Raw genomic sequence first — 21464 nt, 5'->3', positions numbered from 1 at the left:
CAGCATATTTGTTGCAACAATGTCTCCATCTGTCCTATTCATCTGCTCCACGTGCTTGCCACCGAAACAATCCCTTTTGAGATCAACGGAGCTGAATTTCAGGTAAATGTATTTGTATTTTAGGGTTTCAAAGTTATTAAAAATATTCCAAATTGTGTTCTCTTGGTCAATAGGTTAAATAATTATAGTATATATTCATTTCAAATTAGATTTGCCGTATTCTAGGTAGAAAATATCCATTTCACACTGATTCCTTACGAATTTTTTGAACCTTCCAGTAGTCTAGTTCCTTGTGGATTCTTACAAGATTTTTAGACTTTACCGATGTCTCAGACCAAATTAATAGACACATCAATTCCGAGCTGACGTGTTAAATCTCCCGCTTGTACTCCTGTCCCACCTAAGTGGCAACGCTGCTCCCGGATCACACAGACCTTCAGCGAGCTTTGTAGGGAATAGAGATATGTGACAGTCTGTAAATTCAGACAATAAGATGGAAACCAGTGAACGCTCACAGCAAGTAATACATACGTTACCTTCATATAAATGACTTCACCCCTGGATCGTTTTGTGAAGTCCTCTAGTGGAGCTTCCAACCATTGTGTTTCACCCATCATTCACTCTGTCCTCAAATTAACTGACATTGACGTCTAGTGCTAGTGAAGAAGTAGTTATGGAGACAGATGCAAGAAGCAGATATAATTGTGTAATATATATTATATGCAAAAATACATTGCAGTGTCTATTGGATTATTAATAGGGTTTTAAACTGTTTAGAATAATGTAAAAACAAACAAAAAAAACCACGTGCATTACCAATCTCAACACTGTTTTCTGTTCCAATGCTTTCTGGGTCCCCTGACGATTTTTATACTTCACCAAGCAAATTTAAATATTAGACAAAGATAACACAAGTAAGCACAAAATGCAGTTTTTAAATGAAGGTCTTTATTATTAAATGAAAAATAAATCTAAACTTCAGGGCCCTATCTGAAAACGTGATTGCCCCCCCACCTTATAACATAAATTAACTGTTTTATCACATTTTTGAGAAGCAGAGTTAAAATTCCCTAGCCATATGGAGACTTGATTACTGCAACAACTGTTGTAAATCAATAAATCTCTTAAATAGAACCTGCCTGACAAATTGAAGTAGACCAAAAGATCCTCAAAAACTAGGCATCATGCCGCAATCAAAAGACATTCTAGAACAAATGAGAAACAAAGTAATTGAGATCTATCAGTCTAGATAAGGTTATAAAGCTGTTTCTCAAGGGGACTCCAGGAAACCATAATGGCGAAAACCTGGAACAGTGGTGAAATTTCCCAAGAGTAGCAAGCTGACCAGAAGTACCTCAAGAGTGGTGACTCATCCATGAGGTCACAAAAGACCCCACAATAACATCCAAAGAACTGCAAGCACCCCTTGCCTCAGTTAAGGTCCATGTTCATCAATCCACCATAAGAAAGAGGCAGGGCAAAAATGACCTGCATGGCAGAGGTCGGAGACTAAAACCATTGCTGAGTGATAAGAAAACAAAGGCTTGTCTCAGTTTTGCCAGAAAACATCTTGATCATTTCCCAAAATTTTTGGGAGAATACTCGTGTATGTCCCATTACAATTGGTGTAAAAGTAGCACAACATTTCATAAAAGGAATATCATACCAACAGTAAAATATGATGGTGATAGTGTGATGATCTAGGGCTGTTTTGCTGCTTCAGCACCTGGAAGGCTTGCTGTGGTAAATGGAACCATGACTTTTGCTGTCTACCAAAAATCCTGAAGGAGAATGTCCGGCCATCTGTTCGTGACCTCAAGCTGAAGCGCCCTTGGATTATGCAGCAGGATAATGGTCCAAAATACACTAGCAAGTCCACCTCTGAATGGCTTAAGAAAAACAAAATTAAGTCTTTGGAGTGGCCAAGTCAAAGTCCTGACCTTAATCCGATTGAGATTCTGTGGCATGACCTTAGAAAGGCAGTTCATGCTCTGATACCCTCCAATATGGCTGAATTACAAGAATTATGCCAAGATGAGTGGGCAAAAACTCTTCCAGAATATTGTATAAGACCCATTGCCAATTATCACAAACGCTTGTTTGCAGTTGTTGCTGTTAAGGGTAACCCAACCAGTTATTAGGCTTAGGGGTAATCACTTTTTCAAACAGGGCCCTGTAGGTTTGGATTTCTTTTTCCCTTATTATCATAGACCTTCATTTAAAAACTGTTTTTTTGTGATTACTTGTGTTCTCTAATATTTACAGTTGTTTGGTGATCTGAAACATTTATGTCTGACAAACATGCAAAAGAATAGGAAATTAGGAAGAGGGCAAACACTTTTTCATACAACTGTTAGGTTGTAATGATCTTGAATTTACATGTAAGGCTACAAGTAATTTGCACAGTGCATCCCTTAAAATATATAGCTAGTTGACTGCAGTTTTGCTCCAGGACTGGACGAGGCCAAAATCCCTTTGGGTGTTTACGCATTAATTCCTTTGGTGAGGCAAAAAAATCAAAACCGAAAAACATTAATAATGTGTCATGAGTAAGACTGCCTAGTGCAGTCGAAACGCGTCGACTGGGTCATGTCGACCATGTAAAATGTAAATTTTTCTTTTGTATGCACTATTATTCTTTTGAAAAAGAATAGGAAAATCCAGTCCTGTTGAGCCGGACTCCAATTTTTTTCTATTTTCCTAGAAAAACATTGACCCATATTTACGAATATGTTCAATTCTGTTTTTTGAAGAAAATATAAAACACATATAGGGTGATAACGTATATTACAAGGGGGCAAGAGGTGAGGATATTGCTCTCCTCATTTGGTTGTATATGGTGCATCCCCAGTAATAACCCATAGACCTGTCTGCAGATAGAAGATGTACGGTATTTCTTCTGCATGTAAAGTTGAAGAGTAGTAGAGGAGTTTATGTGTAAATGCCTTTAACATACACTATATAGTTTTGTTTAAGAAAGGGATATGTACAGACCCAAAACGTGTAGTAAAGACTACCTGAAGTACATCTCTATGGGTGGAATCATTATATCTACTAACTAGCCCTGTCGTTAAAAAGTCAACTCCTATACTATTCTTCAATTCTGTTTTTTTTGGCAAAAGTTTTGCAATTTTTGAAGGCATATTGAGCTTTGTGTCACACAGACTTATTTTTCAGCAAGTTTCAAGTTTTAAAAATTATGAAAGTGGAAATTATTTCTCTTTAGATATAGTGTCTGGCTGGTCCTGCTGCCGGGTCCTGCTGGCAGCTCGGGCCCTCCGGACCTACTACCAGGCCCCTTCGGTCTTACAGCCTGATCTTTTTCGGACTTGAAGTGATGCTTCTGTGTGCGCTGAGCATTCGGGTTGACAAGACAACCATTCAACGTACAGTCCTATTAATAAGAACATTAATATGGTCCTATTAATAAGAGTATTAAAATCCCACCCCCATCCTTCCGGGAGTCAATAGGAGGTCAAAATGGTCATCAATGTTAAAGAAGTGGACATTCTTTTTAAATACCGCAGGATTTCCCTATTCCTTGTCTACTGTGCGGCTGTATTTGTCTTGTATCATCACATTGATTGTCTGTTCACGGTGTAAACCTAAATAATTGCATTTATTTAATATTAATTTTATACCTTTATATGATAAATTATATCCTAAGCTAGGATTTAGTTGATATTAGTTTCTTTTGATACCTTTTTTTGATTACTTTGTGTAGTTTTTTACGTTTGGCAATGATCGGTCTCTTCTTGATTATTGTAGTGTTTAACCTATAATGGGTGGGGAATTACTGTAACCTTAAAAGTAGAATACCCATGTTGTAGCCTAACACGCACTGTATATACAGTGTCTATATAAATTCCCCTACAATAATGTATTTTTCTTTCTTTTAAAACAGAAAGATGAGAACTACAGGAGTCTGCCCAGGGATACCAGTAACTGGTCTAAACAGTTTGAAAGGGATAAAGCTCGCTCTTCCTTGAGTGCCAGTCATCCCCTGGTGGACAAGTGGCTAGAGAGGCAGGAGCAGGTAAAACATTGGTATTAATGCTGATTATAATGTAAAACAACCGGCCCATTATAAGAGATCTTACTCTGTAAATCTATACTATAATGGAAAGTGTTGCAACCAGGATTTTACCATGAAATCAAGGATGACAACCAACTTTTTAAAAACTTTGTAAAAAGTTTGCCAATGTCTAATTTAAAAGAATTGGGAAAAGGTTTTACCACGAATGGGTCATTTATTGACCATATTCTCCAATCATGATGACCTCATCTGATCCAAGATGACTATTATTTTAACCAGGTCTATTTACATAGCCTTAGACTGCACCCCCTTCTTAAAGCTTGGCCTTCTCAAGCTAGTCTTAAGTCACTCTTAAATGGGTTCACCCACCTGCTGTGTCCCCCAGCAATCAGCTCTAATCTGTGGGGAAACTTGACAGTAAGTGTTCAGTTTCCCTGCAGTGCTCCCCACTGGAGAAATTAAGCATTACACAGGACCTATGAAAATGAATAGTTTGTCTATGAATTACTAGACAGGAAAGATCCTCCAAAGTGAGTGATGCTCTAACTGCTCTTTACTCCTTACAAAAGAAAGGACTCCTGAACCGGAGAACCTCCTTTATTAAGTCCGAGTTCACTAGTAGGGTATATATAAAAATTGTTTCCTAAATTGGACAATCCTTTTGAAGGCCAGATTCACACATCCAAGTCAGGATCACGATGCACTACTGGCCGAGGAGTCTTCTGACCCAATCTTGACTTCTTCAAGAGGCAGTTGTGTTCGGGTGGTGAGAACCATGGCTGATCCAAGAATCATGGACCGTGATGGAGGGATGTGTGACTGCAGTGTCACACTGACAAAGAAAGTTCAAGTGCCAGATGCCAATCTATTATTTATATATATATATATATATATATATATATATATATATATATATATATATATATATATATATATATATCTTTTTGTATGCTTCAATTTTCCATTATTATAGTATTATATTTTGTAAATCTCACATCTTTTAGATTTCCCAGCTTGGCTAAACATCCCCAGATGATGGCTTTCTAGATTTGCCTTATCCTTGTATAGTCTTTAAAGATCTCATGGTATGATCCTAGGCTGAAAGTCTAATATTTTATGATTAACAATGTGTTTGACTGCTCCTCCTCCACCAGAGATGAGATCGTAATTCATCCATACGCAATGAAATTATTCCCTATACCAGTCTGCCCTCCTTATTTCATTTCTATCCAGACTGATACAAAAATTTGATTTTCAGAAATCAAATTGCAGAAAATCACTCACAGCGGTGAACTAAATTAAAACAATACAGACCTATGTAAGTTAATCTCCGCAAATTATTAAACCGGGGAAAAGGGAAAAAATTCAGATTTTATTTTAGCCGCCTTGGTTTCATCTCGGCACAAGCTCTGTGGATCTACTTTGCAGAGTAAATATGAAAGTGAAAAGCATTATAGCCATTAAATCAAGTCAGTAATCCAAATGTAATTTGATTTTTCAATATCCATAAGGAAAGGGTCAGATGGATGTTTGCTTTGACTTTTCAAGAATATAACTTGGGCATCTGTACTTGTGTTTTGTCTAACTTTTGTTTTTCTTTTTTACTTTATTATTGTACTTTAGATTAGTAGATTAGTTCTGTAGTCTCAGATTTTAGAGTTGGAATAGTTACAAGGTAACCGTGGCCTAAAGCAAAGCAAAAACCTGATAAATCCCCTTTAAATGTACTTTTACTAATAGAAATTGTGAAGCAAGTGAAGTTAAATTTGCATTGTGCTTCGTTATCGCTGCATTACTTTGTTTTGTTGAATTGCCACTTTAGTGCTGAATTAATGTTTTTGTCAGATTAGTTAAAATATCTTTGAAATTATTTTCAGATCCTATCACAGTCTGTAGTAGTTGTTATATTAATATTATTAGGATATAACTTCAATTAGAAATGTAGTATAGTTCTTCAGATTCGCTATGTTTCTTACCTCATGTAGGGCATTGCAGTAGCTTAGGTATCCATGGTTATGAACACTCCTACTAACAGTTGTTAGTAGTTGTAACAATGGATACCTAAGCTACTGCATTGCCCTACATGAGGTAAGCAACATAGTGAATCTGAAGAACTGTACTAAATTTCTAAGGTATTAGATATTATGGCCACAATACGTAAGCTGGCAACCCACGTCAAGGGTCTTCACACTTGTCAGTCCTACTCTTAACAGCAAAAACCACAACAAGAGGAAAAAGAGGAAAAAACCTCCACTATTGTGGCCATAATATTAAAGGGAACCTGTCACCCCCAAATTCGAAGATGAGGTAAGCCCATCGGCATCAGAGGCTTATCCCGATGTATCCTCAAAGATGAGAAAAAGAGGTTAAATTATACTCACCTGGAGGGGCGGTCCAATCCGATGGGCGTCACGGTCTGGTCCGGGGCCTCCCATCTTCATAGGATGACGTCCTCTTGTTGTCTTCACGCTGCGGCTCCGGCGCAGGCGTACTTTATCTGCCCTGTTAAGGGCAGAGCGAAGTACAGCAGTGCGCAGGCGCTGGGCTTCTCTGACCTTTCCCGGCGCCTGCACACTCCAGTACTTTGCTCTGCCCTCAACAGGGCAGATAAAGTACGCCTGCGCCAGAAAAGCAGAGTGAAGACAAGAAGAGGACATCATCGTAAGAAGATGGGAGGCCCCGGACCGGACCGCGACGCCCATCAGATCGGACCGCCCCTCCAGGTCAGTATAAGCTAACCTCTTTTTCTCATCTTTCAGGATACATCGGGAGCTTATCTACAGCATTCCAGAATGCTTTAGATAAGCCCCTGATGCTGGTGGTCTTAGCTCATCTTCGAATTTGGTGGTGACAGGTTCCCTTTAACGAATACCTTACATATTGTGATATGTGCTTGTGCACTTTTTTTATTTTTACTTTTTGAGGTGCAGTTGGACCCTGATGGCTTTGTAGACTGTGGCCCCTGTTCACACGGGACGCATTACAGTTAGCACTGGGCAGCCCGCCACAGGGCGTTACTAATATTCTATGATCCAGTTGCTGTGCATACTCTGTGTGAACACTGCAGCAGATTATTTATTTGCACTGGTGTGCCAAGCGGCCAGTCCCTGATTGTAGGCTGGCCGTCTCATTGGTATTACCGCACCTGTGTAGTTGCCATCTTTACTTGGGCCCACTGCACCATGAGAGTGCATTTGATTCAATGCCTAGACAGGTAAGCACCTTTGTCTGTATTTTTGGTGTTTTTTTATATTCATTACTATGATGCTATGGCAGATATCCCCCCACCCCACTCCTAACATAAAAGTATTATAATGTGGGTGCACATAGAAGTAATATCTGTTCATCTTGTCCAGTAAATTATATGGTTAACAGGTGCTATTTGATCTCTGTTACAAGCCTTTAGAAATAAACGTAATGCTGGTCAGAAATCCTGCTGTAATATACAATTTTGAGAGTTTTTCAAGGTCTACGATTCACATAAACGAATTACCACAATATAAAAGAACCTAACATTGCAACAGTAGCAAAGTACTTTCATAGAATTGACAGCTACCATTAAACTTCCATCCGGTAATTCTGGCAATGACTATAGATCTGTACAAATTAATATTATTTATTTGCAATTTTTTTTCCATCATTTAGGCTTTTTGACATGATTGAAAAATGAAGCACTCGCTGTACCAGTTTAATACGTGGAGGTTATTTCCTTTCACAGAATTGAAGTTGATAAAATATAATAAAATATGGGCACATTTTCGTTTCCACAAAACACCTGGTAATCTGCTGTATTTATGCCGCTTTAGTTTTACGCAGTATTGATACAGTACATTTTCATATAAAGATCGTATTTTCTGCCGGCTGCCTTGACAAATTTATATAAATTTAAATAAAATCTCGTCGTTAAATTTGTTTTTCTTGTGTACCCTGCAGAGTCTGGTAGCATTCAGGTTAGAAACAAAGAGTTTATTGCAGCAAATGTTCCATTCTTAAGACTATGTAAAATTCGGTAGTCGGAGCAAATGTAGAAGTCGGGAAGTATGTGTTTGCCCTGACAGCAATAGACTGGATGTTTTCTTACTTTTTACTATACTTTTAACTTTGTAATTACTATTTATCCCTAATTTTTTTAAAGGGACACTGTCACCTGAATTTGGAGGGAACAATCTTCAGCCATGGAGGCGGGGTTTTGGGGTTTTTGATTCACCCTTTCCTTACCCGCTGGCTGCATGCTGGCTGCAATATTGGATTGAAGTTCATTTTCTGTCCTCTGTAGTATATGCCTGCACAAGGCAAGATTGCCTTGCACAGGTGTGTACTATGGAGGACAGAGAATGAACTTCAATCCAATATTGCAGCCAGCATGCAGCCAGCGGGTAAGGAAAGGGTGAATCAAAAACCCCAAAACCCCGCCTCCATGGCTGAAGATTGTTCCCTCCAAATTCAGGTGACAGTGTCCCTTTAAGGTTCCATGAAGTTATTTCAATACAATAGAGCCAGATAATGGGCTATCTAATTTCATCCATAGTGAATCTGTCTTGTGTTGTAAGCCTCCTGTTGTTTGCTTTTGGATCATGTTGTAGATCATTACACCATTCCGTTGCAGTCTTTTAATCGAGACTCTATGTTGATGCCTCTTGTTAAAAGTTAAGTATTCACTTGTATCTTTCAAATATACTTGTGATATCTAAGGATCCCCCATATATCCACACCAGTGTGAGTCAATCTGCATCACTTGTGTTTGTGTTAAGCTAAAGGTACAGTCACACTAGACGATATCGCTAGCGATCCGTGACGTTGCAGCATCCTCGCTAGCGATATCGTCCAGTGTGAAAGGCAGCAGCGATCAGGCCCCTGCTGTGCTGTCGCTGGTCGGGGAAGAAAGTCCAGGACTTTATTTCGTCGCTGGACTCCCCGCAGACATCGCTGAATCGGTGTGTGTGACACCGATTCAGCGATGTCTTCGCTGGTAACCAGGGTAAACATCATGTTACTAAGCGCAGAGCCGCGCTTAGTAACCCGATGTTTACCCTGGTTACCATCGTTAAAGTAAAAAAAACAAACGCTACATACTTACCTACCGCTGTCTGTCCTCCAGCGCTCTGCTTCTCTGCACTCCTCCTGTACTGGCTGTGAGCGTCGGTCAGCCGGAAAGCAGAGCGGTGACGTCACCGCTCTGCTTTCCGGCTGCCCGGCGCTCACAGCCAGAGCAGAGAAGCACAGCGCCGGGGACAGACAGCGGTAGGTAAGTATGTAGCGTTTGTTTTTTTTTTTTACTTTAACGATGGTAACCAGGGTAAACATCGGGTTACTAAGCGCGGCCCTGCGCTTAGTTACCCGATGTTTACCCTGGTTACCGGGGACCTCGGGATCGTTGGTCGCTGGAGAGCTGTCTGTGTGACAGCTCTCCAGCGACCAAACAGCGACGCTGCAGCGATCCGGATCGTTGTTGGTATCGCTGCAGCGTCGCTTAGTGTGACGGTACCTTAAGGAGATAACTTATGTGGCTGCCTGGGAATTGGCTGACTATCCTCTTTCGGTAGCCAATGCAGAGACTAAAAAGAAAAAAATATGTAGTCTTACATAGCTACTGAAATAGTCCAGCCAGTAAGGCCACCACACACCGCACTGGTCATGTCCTGACACAAGAAGCTCTATCCTGTGTCAAGAATAAGCTAGAAGTTATGCTACCAGGAACTGTGACTTGACAGCGATATCGGAAGATCGGGCGCCTCTTACTAGCACACATAAAAAAAAAAAATGTTTGGGGGGTAGCTCCTTTAAGGCGTTAATTGCGTTACATCATGGGCCACTATTTTTAAAATTAGAAAAGCAATTTCTCAATGTGTCATGTAGATAGTTACTTTTTCAGATAATGGAACCCCTGGTTGTTGCTTAAGTGTAATATTTTATGTCATAATTGTCACATTGTAGTTCAGAACACACATTACACTGTCCTAGTCTAGTCGGTCATCTCTGAGCAGGTACGGACTAAGGTTGAAAATCAGTCCTGGCATTTGAAATCACACAGGCCATGCTGTCTCCGTCCCCAAGCACCATTACAATATTTCTAATGATTCTGGTGGTCTGCTGGGGTAAGTGACGGAATCAATGACTTTGTGCTCCGTCACAACTCTTAACAGTATGGGTGTCTTGAGAACACAGATTCTGCTAACAACGTAGCACACAAGGCAGCCCACAACCAGACTGGCCCTTCTGGTATTTCCCAGAACTGCCAGACGGCCAGTCCAGCCCTGTCTCTGAGTTAAAAGGACATTGTCGGCACAACTTTACTGTTCAAACCAAGCACAGCACATTGTAGAGAACTTAGCCATGATACAAATTGAGCTTTTACTGTACAAATTTGTTGCTGTGTTTGACAGAAATTGTTCTTTATTCATATGTACTAATGAGGTACCAGAGGGATGCAGAGAGAGATGGAAAACTAGTAGGTGGAAAAGTGCACCATACTACTCGCCCTCGTTAGATTTAAGTAATACACAACAATTTTTGACTAATGCAACAACAGATTTGAACACAAAAGTGCCGATCCTTTGAGACTGGCATGTTACACACCATGCTTAGGCTACGTTCACATGTCCAGTAGTGATCAGCTAGAAGGGATCCATCAGCAATCCGTTGGCAAAAAGTTGTGCAGACACAACTTTAGTTCATTTTTAAATAACTGATCTCTGCTCAATCCATTTTTTTGTGACATTAAAATCTGGAAAACTGATCCATTAATTAGCCATCCGTTTTTTTTTTTCATTTGTAATGGATCTGTTTTTTGTGTACTGGATCCTGTAACAGGTTCATGTTTTGCTTACTGGATCCAGGAAACAAAAAAAAAGGATCCCTTATAAATGAAAGATAGATGGCTAATTAATGGATTTGTTTTCCCTACACTTTAATGGAAAAAATAAACTGATCCAGCAGAGATCAGTTATTTAGAAACAGACTAAAAAGTTGTGTCTGCACAACTTTTTTTGCCAACGGATTGCTGCTGGATCCCTTATAACTGATCACTACAGGACTTGTGAGCACTAGCCTTAATGAAGGATCGTGGTGGCGCAAAATGTAAATTGATTAAATAAAATACCAAAGTCAAATACATCAATTCCCTCTCAGTAAAAATTGGACCCAGCTAAGCTAAGGTGTGTGATACAGGAGGGCTTTGTCTCTCTTCTGACTGTCTTGATGCTCACATGTACTTTATTTTTTAAAGAGTAACTAAATGTTAAAAAAAAAAAGTTAAGTTATGGAACTTTGCAAATAACTTCAGAAGTAGACTTTCTTCATTTCTCTAAGTGGCTTTCAAACCCCTGTTTTTCCCCAGTCTATTTGTCTGTCTTCCACTTCATAAATATCAAAATGTACTCATTTGGAGTACAAATGATGGCTGTGCTCATCAAAACAATCTCCTGCAGCAGCTTGTCCCCAAAGTTAGTGAGAAACAGATGCTTATCTGACCCTTACACTGCCATCATCTGTACCCCAAATAAGTACGTTATTGCAGGTAAATAGGCTGGGGTAAAGCAAGGGTTTGGAAGCGACCTAAAAAAAAAGAAAAAACAAGAATGAAGACATATTCTGCAATTGCGTAATTTGGAAAGTTTCATTACTTTCCATGCTGCTCAAAATTAGGGGAAAAAAAGTTGTTAATTGCGCTCATAGAATATTGTAAAGACCCCGAACATAATTTAAGACTTTACGGTAATTATAAAGTAACGTGTAAAAATTCCCCCTGATGTCGTCTTATCCTGGAAATGTCTAAATGGAGACAAGATGGTATCTATTAGACCATTCTTCCCAGGCCCTGAAAACTGTTTTTCCTTGCCTCATTTGCTTAAGGAAGAAACACAAAGTTTGTTCTGATTCTTCTAAGTATAACATGCCTCATTTTCCTACTCCATCTCTAAGGAGACTGGCAGCCCACATAGCAGCGTGTCTGTCGTACCATTTTCCTTTTCACAAGAGTGTTCTAGGACTTCTGTTCTTCAAGATCATTAATAACTGATAGACTGTCCCAAACCCACAATCTGGGCTGACAGTCTTTGTGTATCCTAAAGCAGCAATATTTTAAACTCATCGCATCTGTTGGTTCTGAATAAATGTGAGGGTTTTTTTTTTCGCTTTTGCCAGCTTTAACCATCTGTTTCTGTTTCAGTTTGGTTTGCTTTTTTTTTGTATTAGCCTCAGTTTATTTCCTCCTCATACCTATCCTTTTTTTATGCCTTGCTATTAAAAATCGGTAGGATTTTGGTTAAATGCTTACACCCTTATTGTTTTTATTGCTTTAGCTACATCATGAACAAGCTGCCCAAGTTTATTGTGTGTAAGGAGATGGACATGCTGCCCAAGTTTATTGTTATAAAATGTAATGCGATGTGAACTGTGACGTATAATGTGAATTGTGACGTGCGCTAGTAATGTTAGCAATATGATTAGTTTGGAGTGGAAGGGGCAGAGTTACAGGGAAAGTGACAATTTGTCAGAGAGTCAGATGGGTCATGGAGTGCATAGTGAGTGGCCAAAAAGGTCCATGGTAAGCAGTGCGGCATTCTGGGGTGACCCTAAGTAAGAGGAGACCGAAGAAAAGGGATAAATAGATCTGGAGCATAAGTGACTATGAGACAGTGACCTTCCGGAATCTGGTCCTCGGAGAGAGTGCCTAGCCATGAAACCCCAAGCTTATAACACTTGAAGGTAACAGGCCTAAAACAGGACGGAGTACGTGGGACGAGCATTGTCCCGGGCGGGAGTTCAAGAACGGCAGCCTTACGGCCATCCTGATGCCTTAAAGGGAAATAAATATTTAAACTGTTAAGTGAGTCCCCAGGTTGTGTCTCAGATCATTTTAACTTCCATCGTTAAACCCATTAAAAACTGGTCTTGTATAGTCCAAATTGTATAGGAAGTGTGATTATGTTCCAACTGTAGATCGTTGTGGCAGCAAATAAGAATACACTGAATTAAAGAATGTAAAAGTTAAAATAACCAAAAGTATACCAGAGATTTCAGGAACTTATCTATTTTGAGCTAAGTTCTAGTTCTGTCTTGAAGTTTTAAGGCCGCTTGTTATATTTTCACAGCAGATGTGAAATGGCTGACTAATTAAGCAACTTCATTAACTTTTCACTCATTGAAGTTTAGTGTTCTCATACAATGTTTATTTTGCTTCCAATATAATATAAAATATAGATTTTTATCAAGTTAAGTACTTGGAACTGAAATGGCATAATTTGCTTAATAAGACTTCACAGTTCCTATTTTCAATTATTCTGTATTTTATTGAGTTTGTAAGGTTTGAAATTACAGGCTGATAAGATTAAAAATGGTTCCTGCTCCCCACAGAGCTTTTATTACTCCAGGGGGAAATGTGCTTGTTGAGAAAATGTGTTCTGTAACCCTTAGCAGATATCTGTACAGAAAAGAAAAAACAAATCCAAAGAGATTGACTTTGGTTTCGGCAAATGCCGGCGGAATTCGAGGATTGGGGGCTGTGGAAAGCTTTTCTGAAAAACATCCTCTTATCTTTTTTAGCATTAATAAAACCACCCAGTATTGGTCCTCCTTATATAGAAAGCAAATCTACGCATGCATTTCCAGACATCTCTTTGCTGTATGATGGCATTAGAAGATAAGTTTGACTTATAAAGAAATTTATGTCCCCTTAGGTAATGTCAAACAAAAAGGTATCCTTGTTTTGTTTTTGTTTGGGAGGTATTTAGTCTTCAATGAATGATTGTAAATGGAATTCCACTTTTCCATTGCCCCCACCCCCGAGCCCTGCCCCCCTGGTGCCCCCCCGGAGCCTTGCCCCTCTGGCGCCCCCCCAGAGCCTTGCCCCTCTGGTGCCCCTTTGGAGCCCTGCACCTCTGGCGCCCCCCAGAGCCCTGCCCCTCTGGCACCCCCCCCGGAGCCCTGCCCCCCTGGCACCCCCCCTCCTGGAGCCCTGCCCCTCTGGCGCCCCCCCGGATCCCTGCCCCTCTGGCGCCCCCCGGAGCCCTGCCTTTCTGGCGCCCCCCCCCTTCCCCCCCGGAGCCCTTTCTTTGACCCTGATTGTCACTGTTTAAGAGAAACCACTTATCTTTGCTTTGGTACGGTATAATTCTTGAGGGTCAGAAAGACTTGGGTGAAAAGTGCCGCAAAAAAAAAAAGTTCCCAACAATAGAAAAAAGGAACCTTGTCCTAGTGCATAGAGGTGTGGAGGAGCAATGAAGCAATACTCTACAAACTAATTTGGAGACTATAAGATAATGATCGCTAGAAATCTGAAACTTTATTCTGACAAAAACTATACTGACTTAAGGACCATTGAATGTTGTCAGAAATGTAAAATATATAAGCAGCTTCCAGTAGTTTTTCTCTTAGAAATTGCTGGAAGTCAAAGCTGCTCGTCTGACATTTGTCTATGATGTGGCAGAATATCAGTTGAGGTTTAGACAATGGTGGAGAGAGTGGTTACCAAAGAAATTATGGTAAGTATTCAGATGGACATCAAATAATTAGTGACTTTCTCAGGTATGTTGAGCAACTGCTGACATTGATGTGATCCAGCAGTTTAGATGTGGGGAACATGGACTCTATTGAAACTCCTCACTTGCTGTATTTTGGATGATGTGTGCTTTAGAATATTCATTTAAAGTTTTATTCTTGCCACTTAAGGGTTGTTTCTCAGCTTTGTTCTGCTATTTCACTGACAGCAGTGATTTTTAGACCTATTCCTTGCCAGTTGAGGTGTGTGGATTTTCTTCAGAGATGACCTACAACTTTCCAACCTTTCCGTCTACCTTAAATCGTCAGATCTGACGATATGTCTCTCACATCTCAGGATGTATTCACTGCAGGGAGCTGGTTCAATCATTCCTCTACCTGAGCGTTTTCTGTCACTCTTCCATCTCCATATAATGCCGCTCTCACTTTACTTTCTCGTCATGACCTCGCAGCCCCGCATCCTTTGAAAACCTACTTCTCTCCAGTGCATTGCTAAATCCCCTTCTATGCTTTAAGTCTCATGTCCTGCTCTGTTTTTCTTATCTCATCTGCGTTCTTTGTTCTTTATGATTCTTCTGCTCTTTCAGCTTAAACAGCATTTGCAAAAATAGATTTTGATTTTTGAGGTGGTTAGCCCGCTCCTATGTTTTCCATGGTAAATTCTGCATAAACTATTGAGTGTGAGTCATTAGTCTCTTGCCATCAGGGTTGTCCTTAAAATTGAGCCTTAAAGTCCTTAATACAGCTAACAAAGGCTTCATTATCGAGGTCCTGCGGTTTGATAAATTTACACAGATTCCACGTATTTTGATGCAACTATTAAAGAGAACCTGTCACCCCCAAAATCGAAGGTGAGCTAAGGCCACCGGCATCAGGGGCTTATCTACAGCATTCTGTAATGCTGTAGATAAGCCCCCGATGTATCCTGAAAGATGGGAAAAAGAGGTTAGATTATACTCACCTGGGCTGGCGGTCCGGTCTGATGGGCGTTGCGGTCCGTTCCGGGGCCTCCCATCTTCATAGGATGACGTCCTCATCTTGTCTTCACGCTGTGCCTCCGGCACAGGCGTACTTGGTCTGCCCTGTTGAGGCCAGAGCAAAGTATTGCAGTACGCAGGCGCCGGGTCTCTCTGACCTTTCCCGGCCCCTGCGTACTGCAATACTTTGCTCTGGCCTCAACAGGACAGATAAAGTATGCCTGCGCCAGAGCCGCAGTGTGAAGACAAGAAGAGGACGTCATCGTAAGAAGATGGGAGGCCCCGGACCGGACCGCGACGCCCATCAGACCGGACCGCAGCGGGACCGCCCCTGGGTGAATATAATCTAACCTCTTTTTCTCCACTTTCAGGATACATCGGGGGGCTTATCTACAGCATTACAGAATGCTGTAGATAAACCCCTGATGCCGGTGGGCTTAGCTCACCTTCGATTTTGGGGGTGACAGGTTCCCTTTAAGTTAAAACTGTTTCACAACTTAGTAGATTTAAAATTTTCAGATCTTAACGACAATTTACACTGCACTATTATTGGGAACGAGTAGTCCTAGGAGCGCTAGTTTCTGGATAATCCCAGTGAACGAGTAAAATGCATGTTTATCGAGTTAAGTGATCTTTTGGTTGTCACACAAGATAATCGTTCTCTGGAGTGCATCGTCCCTTGTATGCATGTGCTGCCGAGTTATTGTTAGCCTATGCTCACTGAATGATCTATTACAAATCTCAGTGTGCATCTGAAGCTGGGTCGTCCTGTGTAAATAGGCCATCAAACTAACGCCATAGCTGATTGAACATGTAGTTGATTGGAGATAGTTTAGAGCTGCTGATCAGCTAATCTTAATAGATCTTAACTAGATCCATGGCCTAATAAATCAATTTAATTGGATCTTCTAGAATCCAGTTTAGTGTCAACTATTAGAGGTATATTCAATGTATGTCATTCTCCAAACCATTGAAGAGCATTGAAACGTGACTGACATATCAGCCATTGGTAGAGCCATTGGGATAACACTAAGCATGTTTCAAAACTCTTTAATGGATTTGACCTCTGAGGATATTAGCCACAAGAGTCTCAAGAGTTTTCTTCCTTCTGTAGGGGCCCTAATTTGCATATTTTTCTCCCAGGAGACAGTGTAAAAAGGTCTCTACCCTAGAAGGACCACTATCCAAAACAGGTTATTTTCCTCCTATCATGACCAGTGTGGCTAGGATTTGAAAGTTTTTAAGATATCTGTAAAATGACCAATTAAAATTTAATAGACCTTTGTCTAATACCAGGACAATAGGGGATGTGGCATGATGAAGAGATTTTTGTTTTAACTGTTCTTGGAATTCTTCAAAGTCCGTTAGTAGTGATGGGCCAACCCAAATAGTAAATTTCGGGGTCCATACCGAACACCTACTGTCCAGGCACAGATCCCAAACATGGACTTCTCTAGAAAGTCCGTGTTACTGTTCGGGTTTGGCACCTCGAACATCTATTGTTTTCCAAACTGTCACCTGCATAACCGTGCGACACACCGGCGGCACTGATCGGCGGTAAGATTATTACTGCCGGTCAGAGTGCCAGCAGTTGTGAGCAGCAGTAAAAAGTTTACTTCCGGTTACAGAGGTGTCAGCTGATGGGACTACTAGTCCCATCAGCTTATGTCTGCTGTTGCTGATAAACAGCGAGAGCAGGCGCCGTTGAAGGGAGTATTAATCATCCAGCGCCTGCACAATAAATAAAACAAATTGACTTGGGTCTGTTCTAATTTTGTTAACCAGCATGGCAAAACTGACAGTGGCGATCTGCAACCTTCAGCTGTCAGTTTTATTATGGCTGGTTATCAAGAATAAATGGGTCCCCACGCCATTATTTCAATAAATAATTTTTAATAATGCCGGTGTCCCCCTTCCATTTTTAACAGCCTACCAAGCTAAAGCAGACCGCTTGGGGCTGGTATTCTCAGGCTCGTAAGGGGCCATGGATATTTGCCTCCTCACCTAAAAATAGCAGCCTGCTGCCGCCCCAGAAAATGCCCCAATTCTGGCTCTTTTCCTGGCTCTTCCCTCTTTCCCTGTCACAGTGGCAAATGGGGTCAATATTTGTGGGGTTGATGTCACCTTTGTATTGTCAGGTGACCTAAAACCCACAGATTAGTAATGGAGAAGGGTCTAAAAGACAACTATACATTTCTAACCCCATAGTCATATTGTAAACAATAAACACCCAGTATAAAGTACTTTATTTGAAATAAAAATTCACACTCTGTTTTACAAATTTACTTAAAAATAACTTATACTCGCCTTACACCCATTCTATTGAAGCCAATGCCCCCTGTAAAAAAAAAATAATAATAAAAAAAAATAATAAAAATACTTCTTACGCCTAATTGACCGATTCCCATGCCCCTATAAAAAAAAAAAAGAAAAATAATAAACAACCATATTCCTAACCTGTCCAAAGTGCAGCTAATCCATACTGTCCCATGACGATTTGGATGATTTGGACATCCGTCACATTAGTGACTGCTCTTCCCGCCAGCTGGCACACACTGACAGGAGTGTAATCGCTCCTGTCGGTGCCTAATGCAAAGCTCCCACAGTGAGAAAGTTCACCGGAGTTCATAGCTGAACCCTGGTGAACTCACGTATGTCACCGCTATGTTCCCCGCACTTTCAGTTCCTGTGCTTGTTTTCCGCCCCACTCCGTCCCCTGCACCATTGGTCCCCGGTTTTGGCATTACCCATTTCGATAGTTTTCATACTGTACTGCATTTTCGAGTCTTTTCTGTTCAGGTGTTCTTACCTATCTGTTCTGCCTCTCAAAGAGATCTCTCAGACCTCTTTCTTGAATTTACCTCCTCCCAGCAAGGGAAGCTATGACTGTTTTCTCCTTTTTTTTTTTTTTTTTTTTTTTTACTCCCACTTCCCTTTACTTTGCTAGTTACAAGGATCACCATAAGTTCTAGATAGTTTTCATAATTTTTAGGTAATTCACAATGTCTGAATGTAAATTCTTTACGTTTTGCACAACTATGGTGATACCATGCGGAAGGTTACAGGTTGTCACGATTATACAAGTTTCCACTCCATTATCTGCAAAGTTTAATGGTGGCTATGCTAATTGCAGACTGACTGCTCTAAAATATGAGACCGTAATTAGGCCTACACGTGTATTAGCCATAATGACCCTGCTTACAATCACTGGATAAGACTGTAAATCTGCCTCTGCTAAGAAGTGATCCCTTTTGGCTCGGGTTTGAGAGGACAGTAAGCTCCAAGCCCGGAGTTCAATACAGCAGATGGTTAAATACAATCTACAATTATGTTCTGTAGCCGTTCTGCGTGAATGGTAAAAATGTATAGAGCTGATTGTATAGTATTTTTGGACAGTTAAATGTGATCAGAGCTCAGAAAGTGATTATTGTGCTCTTTTATAATTATTACATTGCTTATTTTACGTATTTTCTACAATCCCCCTACACTTGTAACCCTCAGCTCTTGGTGCTAGACGTTAGGTGGCACCTGGATTTGACAATGGCTGACGATATGGAGGGACTGCTAGCATTCATCCTCCACATTAACCAAGACCAGCTGTTTGATAGACCATTGCCCGCCTACCACAATGTCTGCAATTGTCCTGTGTGCGTTTTGTGCCAAATTGCATGCCACCATTACTCTTTGTAAAGACAATCCATTACTGCTATTTCCCTATTAGTTGTGTCTGTTGTTTAACAGACGCCTTTACTTTATGCCAGTCAGCTGCGTGAAGCCGATCCATGGAACAGCTTGGTCCCACATGTGCAAATTACACCCCTAATTCTCATAATGAAATGCTGTGCATCTTGTGCCAACAGTTCTTTAGAAATAAGGGCGTATGTGCTTTAACCATTTAATAGTAACTTCCTTCTATTTTGCAGAATTGCATCCCCCAAACATTATAGAGATGTGTCCAGTAATGATGAGCGAATATACTCGTTGCTCGAGATTTTCCGAGCACGCTAGGGTATCCTCCGAGTATTTTTTAGTGCTCGGAGAGTTGGTTTTCTTCGCCGCAGCTAAATGATTTACAGCTGCTAGCCAGCATAAGTACATGTGGGGGTTGCCTGGTTGCTGGGGAATCTCCACATGTACTTATGCTGGCTAACAGATGTAAATCATTCAGCTGCGGCAATAAAAACTAAATCTCCGAGCACTAAACAATACTCGGAGGACACCCGAGCGTGCTCGGGATATCTCGAGCAATGAGTACACTCGCTCATCACTAGTGTCCAGTCTTATAGGGAACGTGTCATTAGAAAAATTAGAAAAGAAAATTATATTGTATTAGATATATTTTTCTATGTTAAATATCCTTTTTTTTATATATATTTCTATATTCCTGACCACCACTCACCCCCCAACAAATAAAAAGACCCCAAAAACATAAATTTTGCATTTTTCACACTGACCTCAAGTCCTATTAGATTTGCATTTCTTTTACCACATGAGAAAAAGCAGCTATAGATTGACTCACATCCTACTACATCGTGTTGAAATATCTATTGAGTATACTTTTTATTACGGCAAAACTCATCGTGAAGGAAGAGGAGGAGATGAACTGTAGTGATACATAGAATAGTGATGATACATTCCCCTTAAAAGATTAGTTGACATAAGGCATCTCTTGTCTGATCCATGTGTGTCCTGCATGACAATGAGGCTTCGTCATGTACCTCCAGGAACAGAAATGTGGAAAGCCACATGTGGCTTTTTCTTTTTATTTGGATGGGAGTTCTAAAATTTTGCAGCACTCATGGATGGCCGCATCTGCTTTCCTGGCAACTCGCAGCAGGGAACCTAATCTTGAGATATATGTGGGCTTCAGAGGTAGGTCCCACATCCACTAGCCACTTTTGGCATACATTTATGACACGGGACAACCCCTTTATCCTTCTTGAATTGCATTAAGCTTCAAAGAAGTAACTGGGCTATAATTATGTTTCACCAATTTTTCTTCAGTGCCTCTTAGGTCCTCCGGGGGCATAGCCATTGGGTGTGCCGAGGTAACAGACCCACTGGAACTTTGGCACTCGAATGGACCCAAGGCCACGTAAGGAGACACCAGTTTTATGAATGACACCTGTTAGGAGCTGGAGGTGCTTTTACAATGCATTGGTCCCCGGAAACTTGAAGTTAAACTTCGGAGCCTTAAAGAATGGAGGTATTGAATTAGATTAAAAAATTGGGCTAGTCAGAAAGATAAGGGAGTTAATCATTAGTGTCTGAGCACTTAAACTTCTTTACTTGTGAGACTGTGCAATTACTCATTTGCAGAGTACTGCAGTGTATTATGGATTCATAGCCTGGATTGTCTGACTCTGGCTGTCCGTATACATATTCAGATACCTGCTCAAGGCACTATTCTCAAAGGATTAATAATACCGGCATAAACTTGATAGCAGCCGGAAGTCCTTATCTGTTGGCAATAATAAAGCAGTTACCACAAGCCCATTAATTATTATGCTCCTTGGGCAACAGCTTTATATGCCTGTTTTGTCAATATTTAGTTAATTAAGGTCTCCCTAAGGTTGAAAATACAGTAGTTCTATTAAGGATTGGGTAGAAACTTCTCGGAGGAGAATATAAAACATTGTCCTCAGTTACTCCTTTCAGTTTATTTCCAGCATAGACCGTGTTCTGAATTGGTTCCATGGGAAGAACAGAGGGTTATGGTGCACCGCTATATTATACAGGATTAAACTCCTTACAGCCTTGCTTGTCATCTGGTGGAGCGATGCACCTGAAATCACTGACATGGTGACTTGTATCCTACAAGCAGCTGTTGTCTTCATTATTACCGCAACAAGACAATGGGGATATTAACTTCTCAAAGTGTTGTGCCATCAGCGGTCTTGTGTTGGTCTTAAAAAATTATACATAGAAATTTAATATTTAGAAGCTTTAAGTTA

At 40.6% G+C, this 21464-nt stretch overlaps 1 protein-coding gene across 12 annotated transcripts in view; it reads left to right on the top strand.

The window, feature by feature from the left end:
- PARD3 (par-3 family cell polarity regulator) overlaps window positions 1–21464 on the top strand; it is a 693206-nt gene that overhangs the window by 263866 nt on the left and 407876 nt on the right. For 8 of the 12 annotated variants that reach the window (XM_069729679.1, XM_069729674.1, XM_069729680.1 and 5 more), the window contains exon 5: window positions 3905–4036. The exons of the other annotated variants lie outside the window; for them this stretch is intronic. In XM_069729679.1, the coding sequence (XP_069585780.1) occupies window positions 3905–4036 (132 nt within the window). The remainder of the gene's footprint in view (window positions 1–3904; window positions 4037–21464) is intronic. 12 annotated transcript variants of the gene reach the window in all.

Source organism: Ranitomeya imitator, chromosome 6, assembly GCF_032444005.1.
Source record: "Ranitomeya imitator isolate aRanImi1 chromosome 6, aRanImi1.pri, whole genome shotgun sequence".
NCBI lineage: Eukaryota > Metazoa > Chordata > Amphibia > Anura > Dendrobatidae > Ranitomeya > Ranitomeya imitator.
The sequence above is the reverse complement of the archived record's forward strand: the minus strand, read 5'-3'. Positions and strand labels throughout refer to the sequence as shown.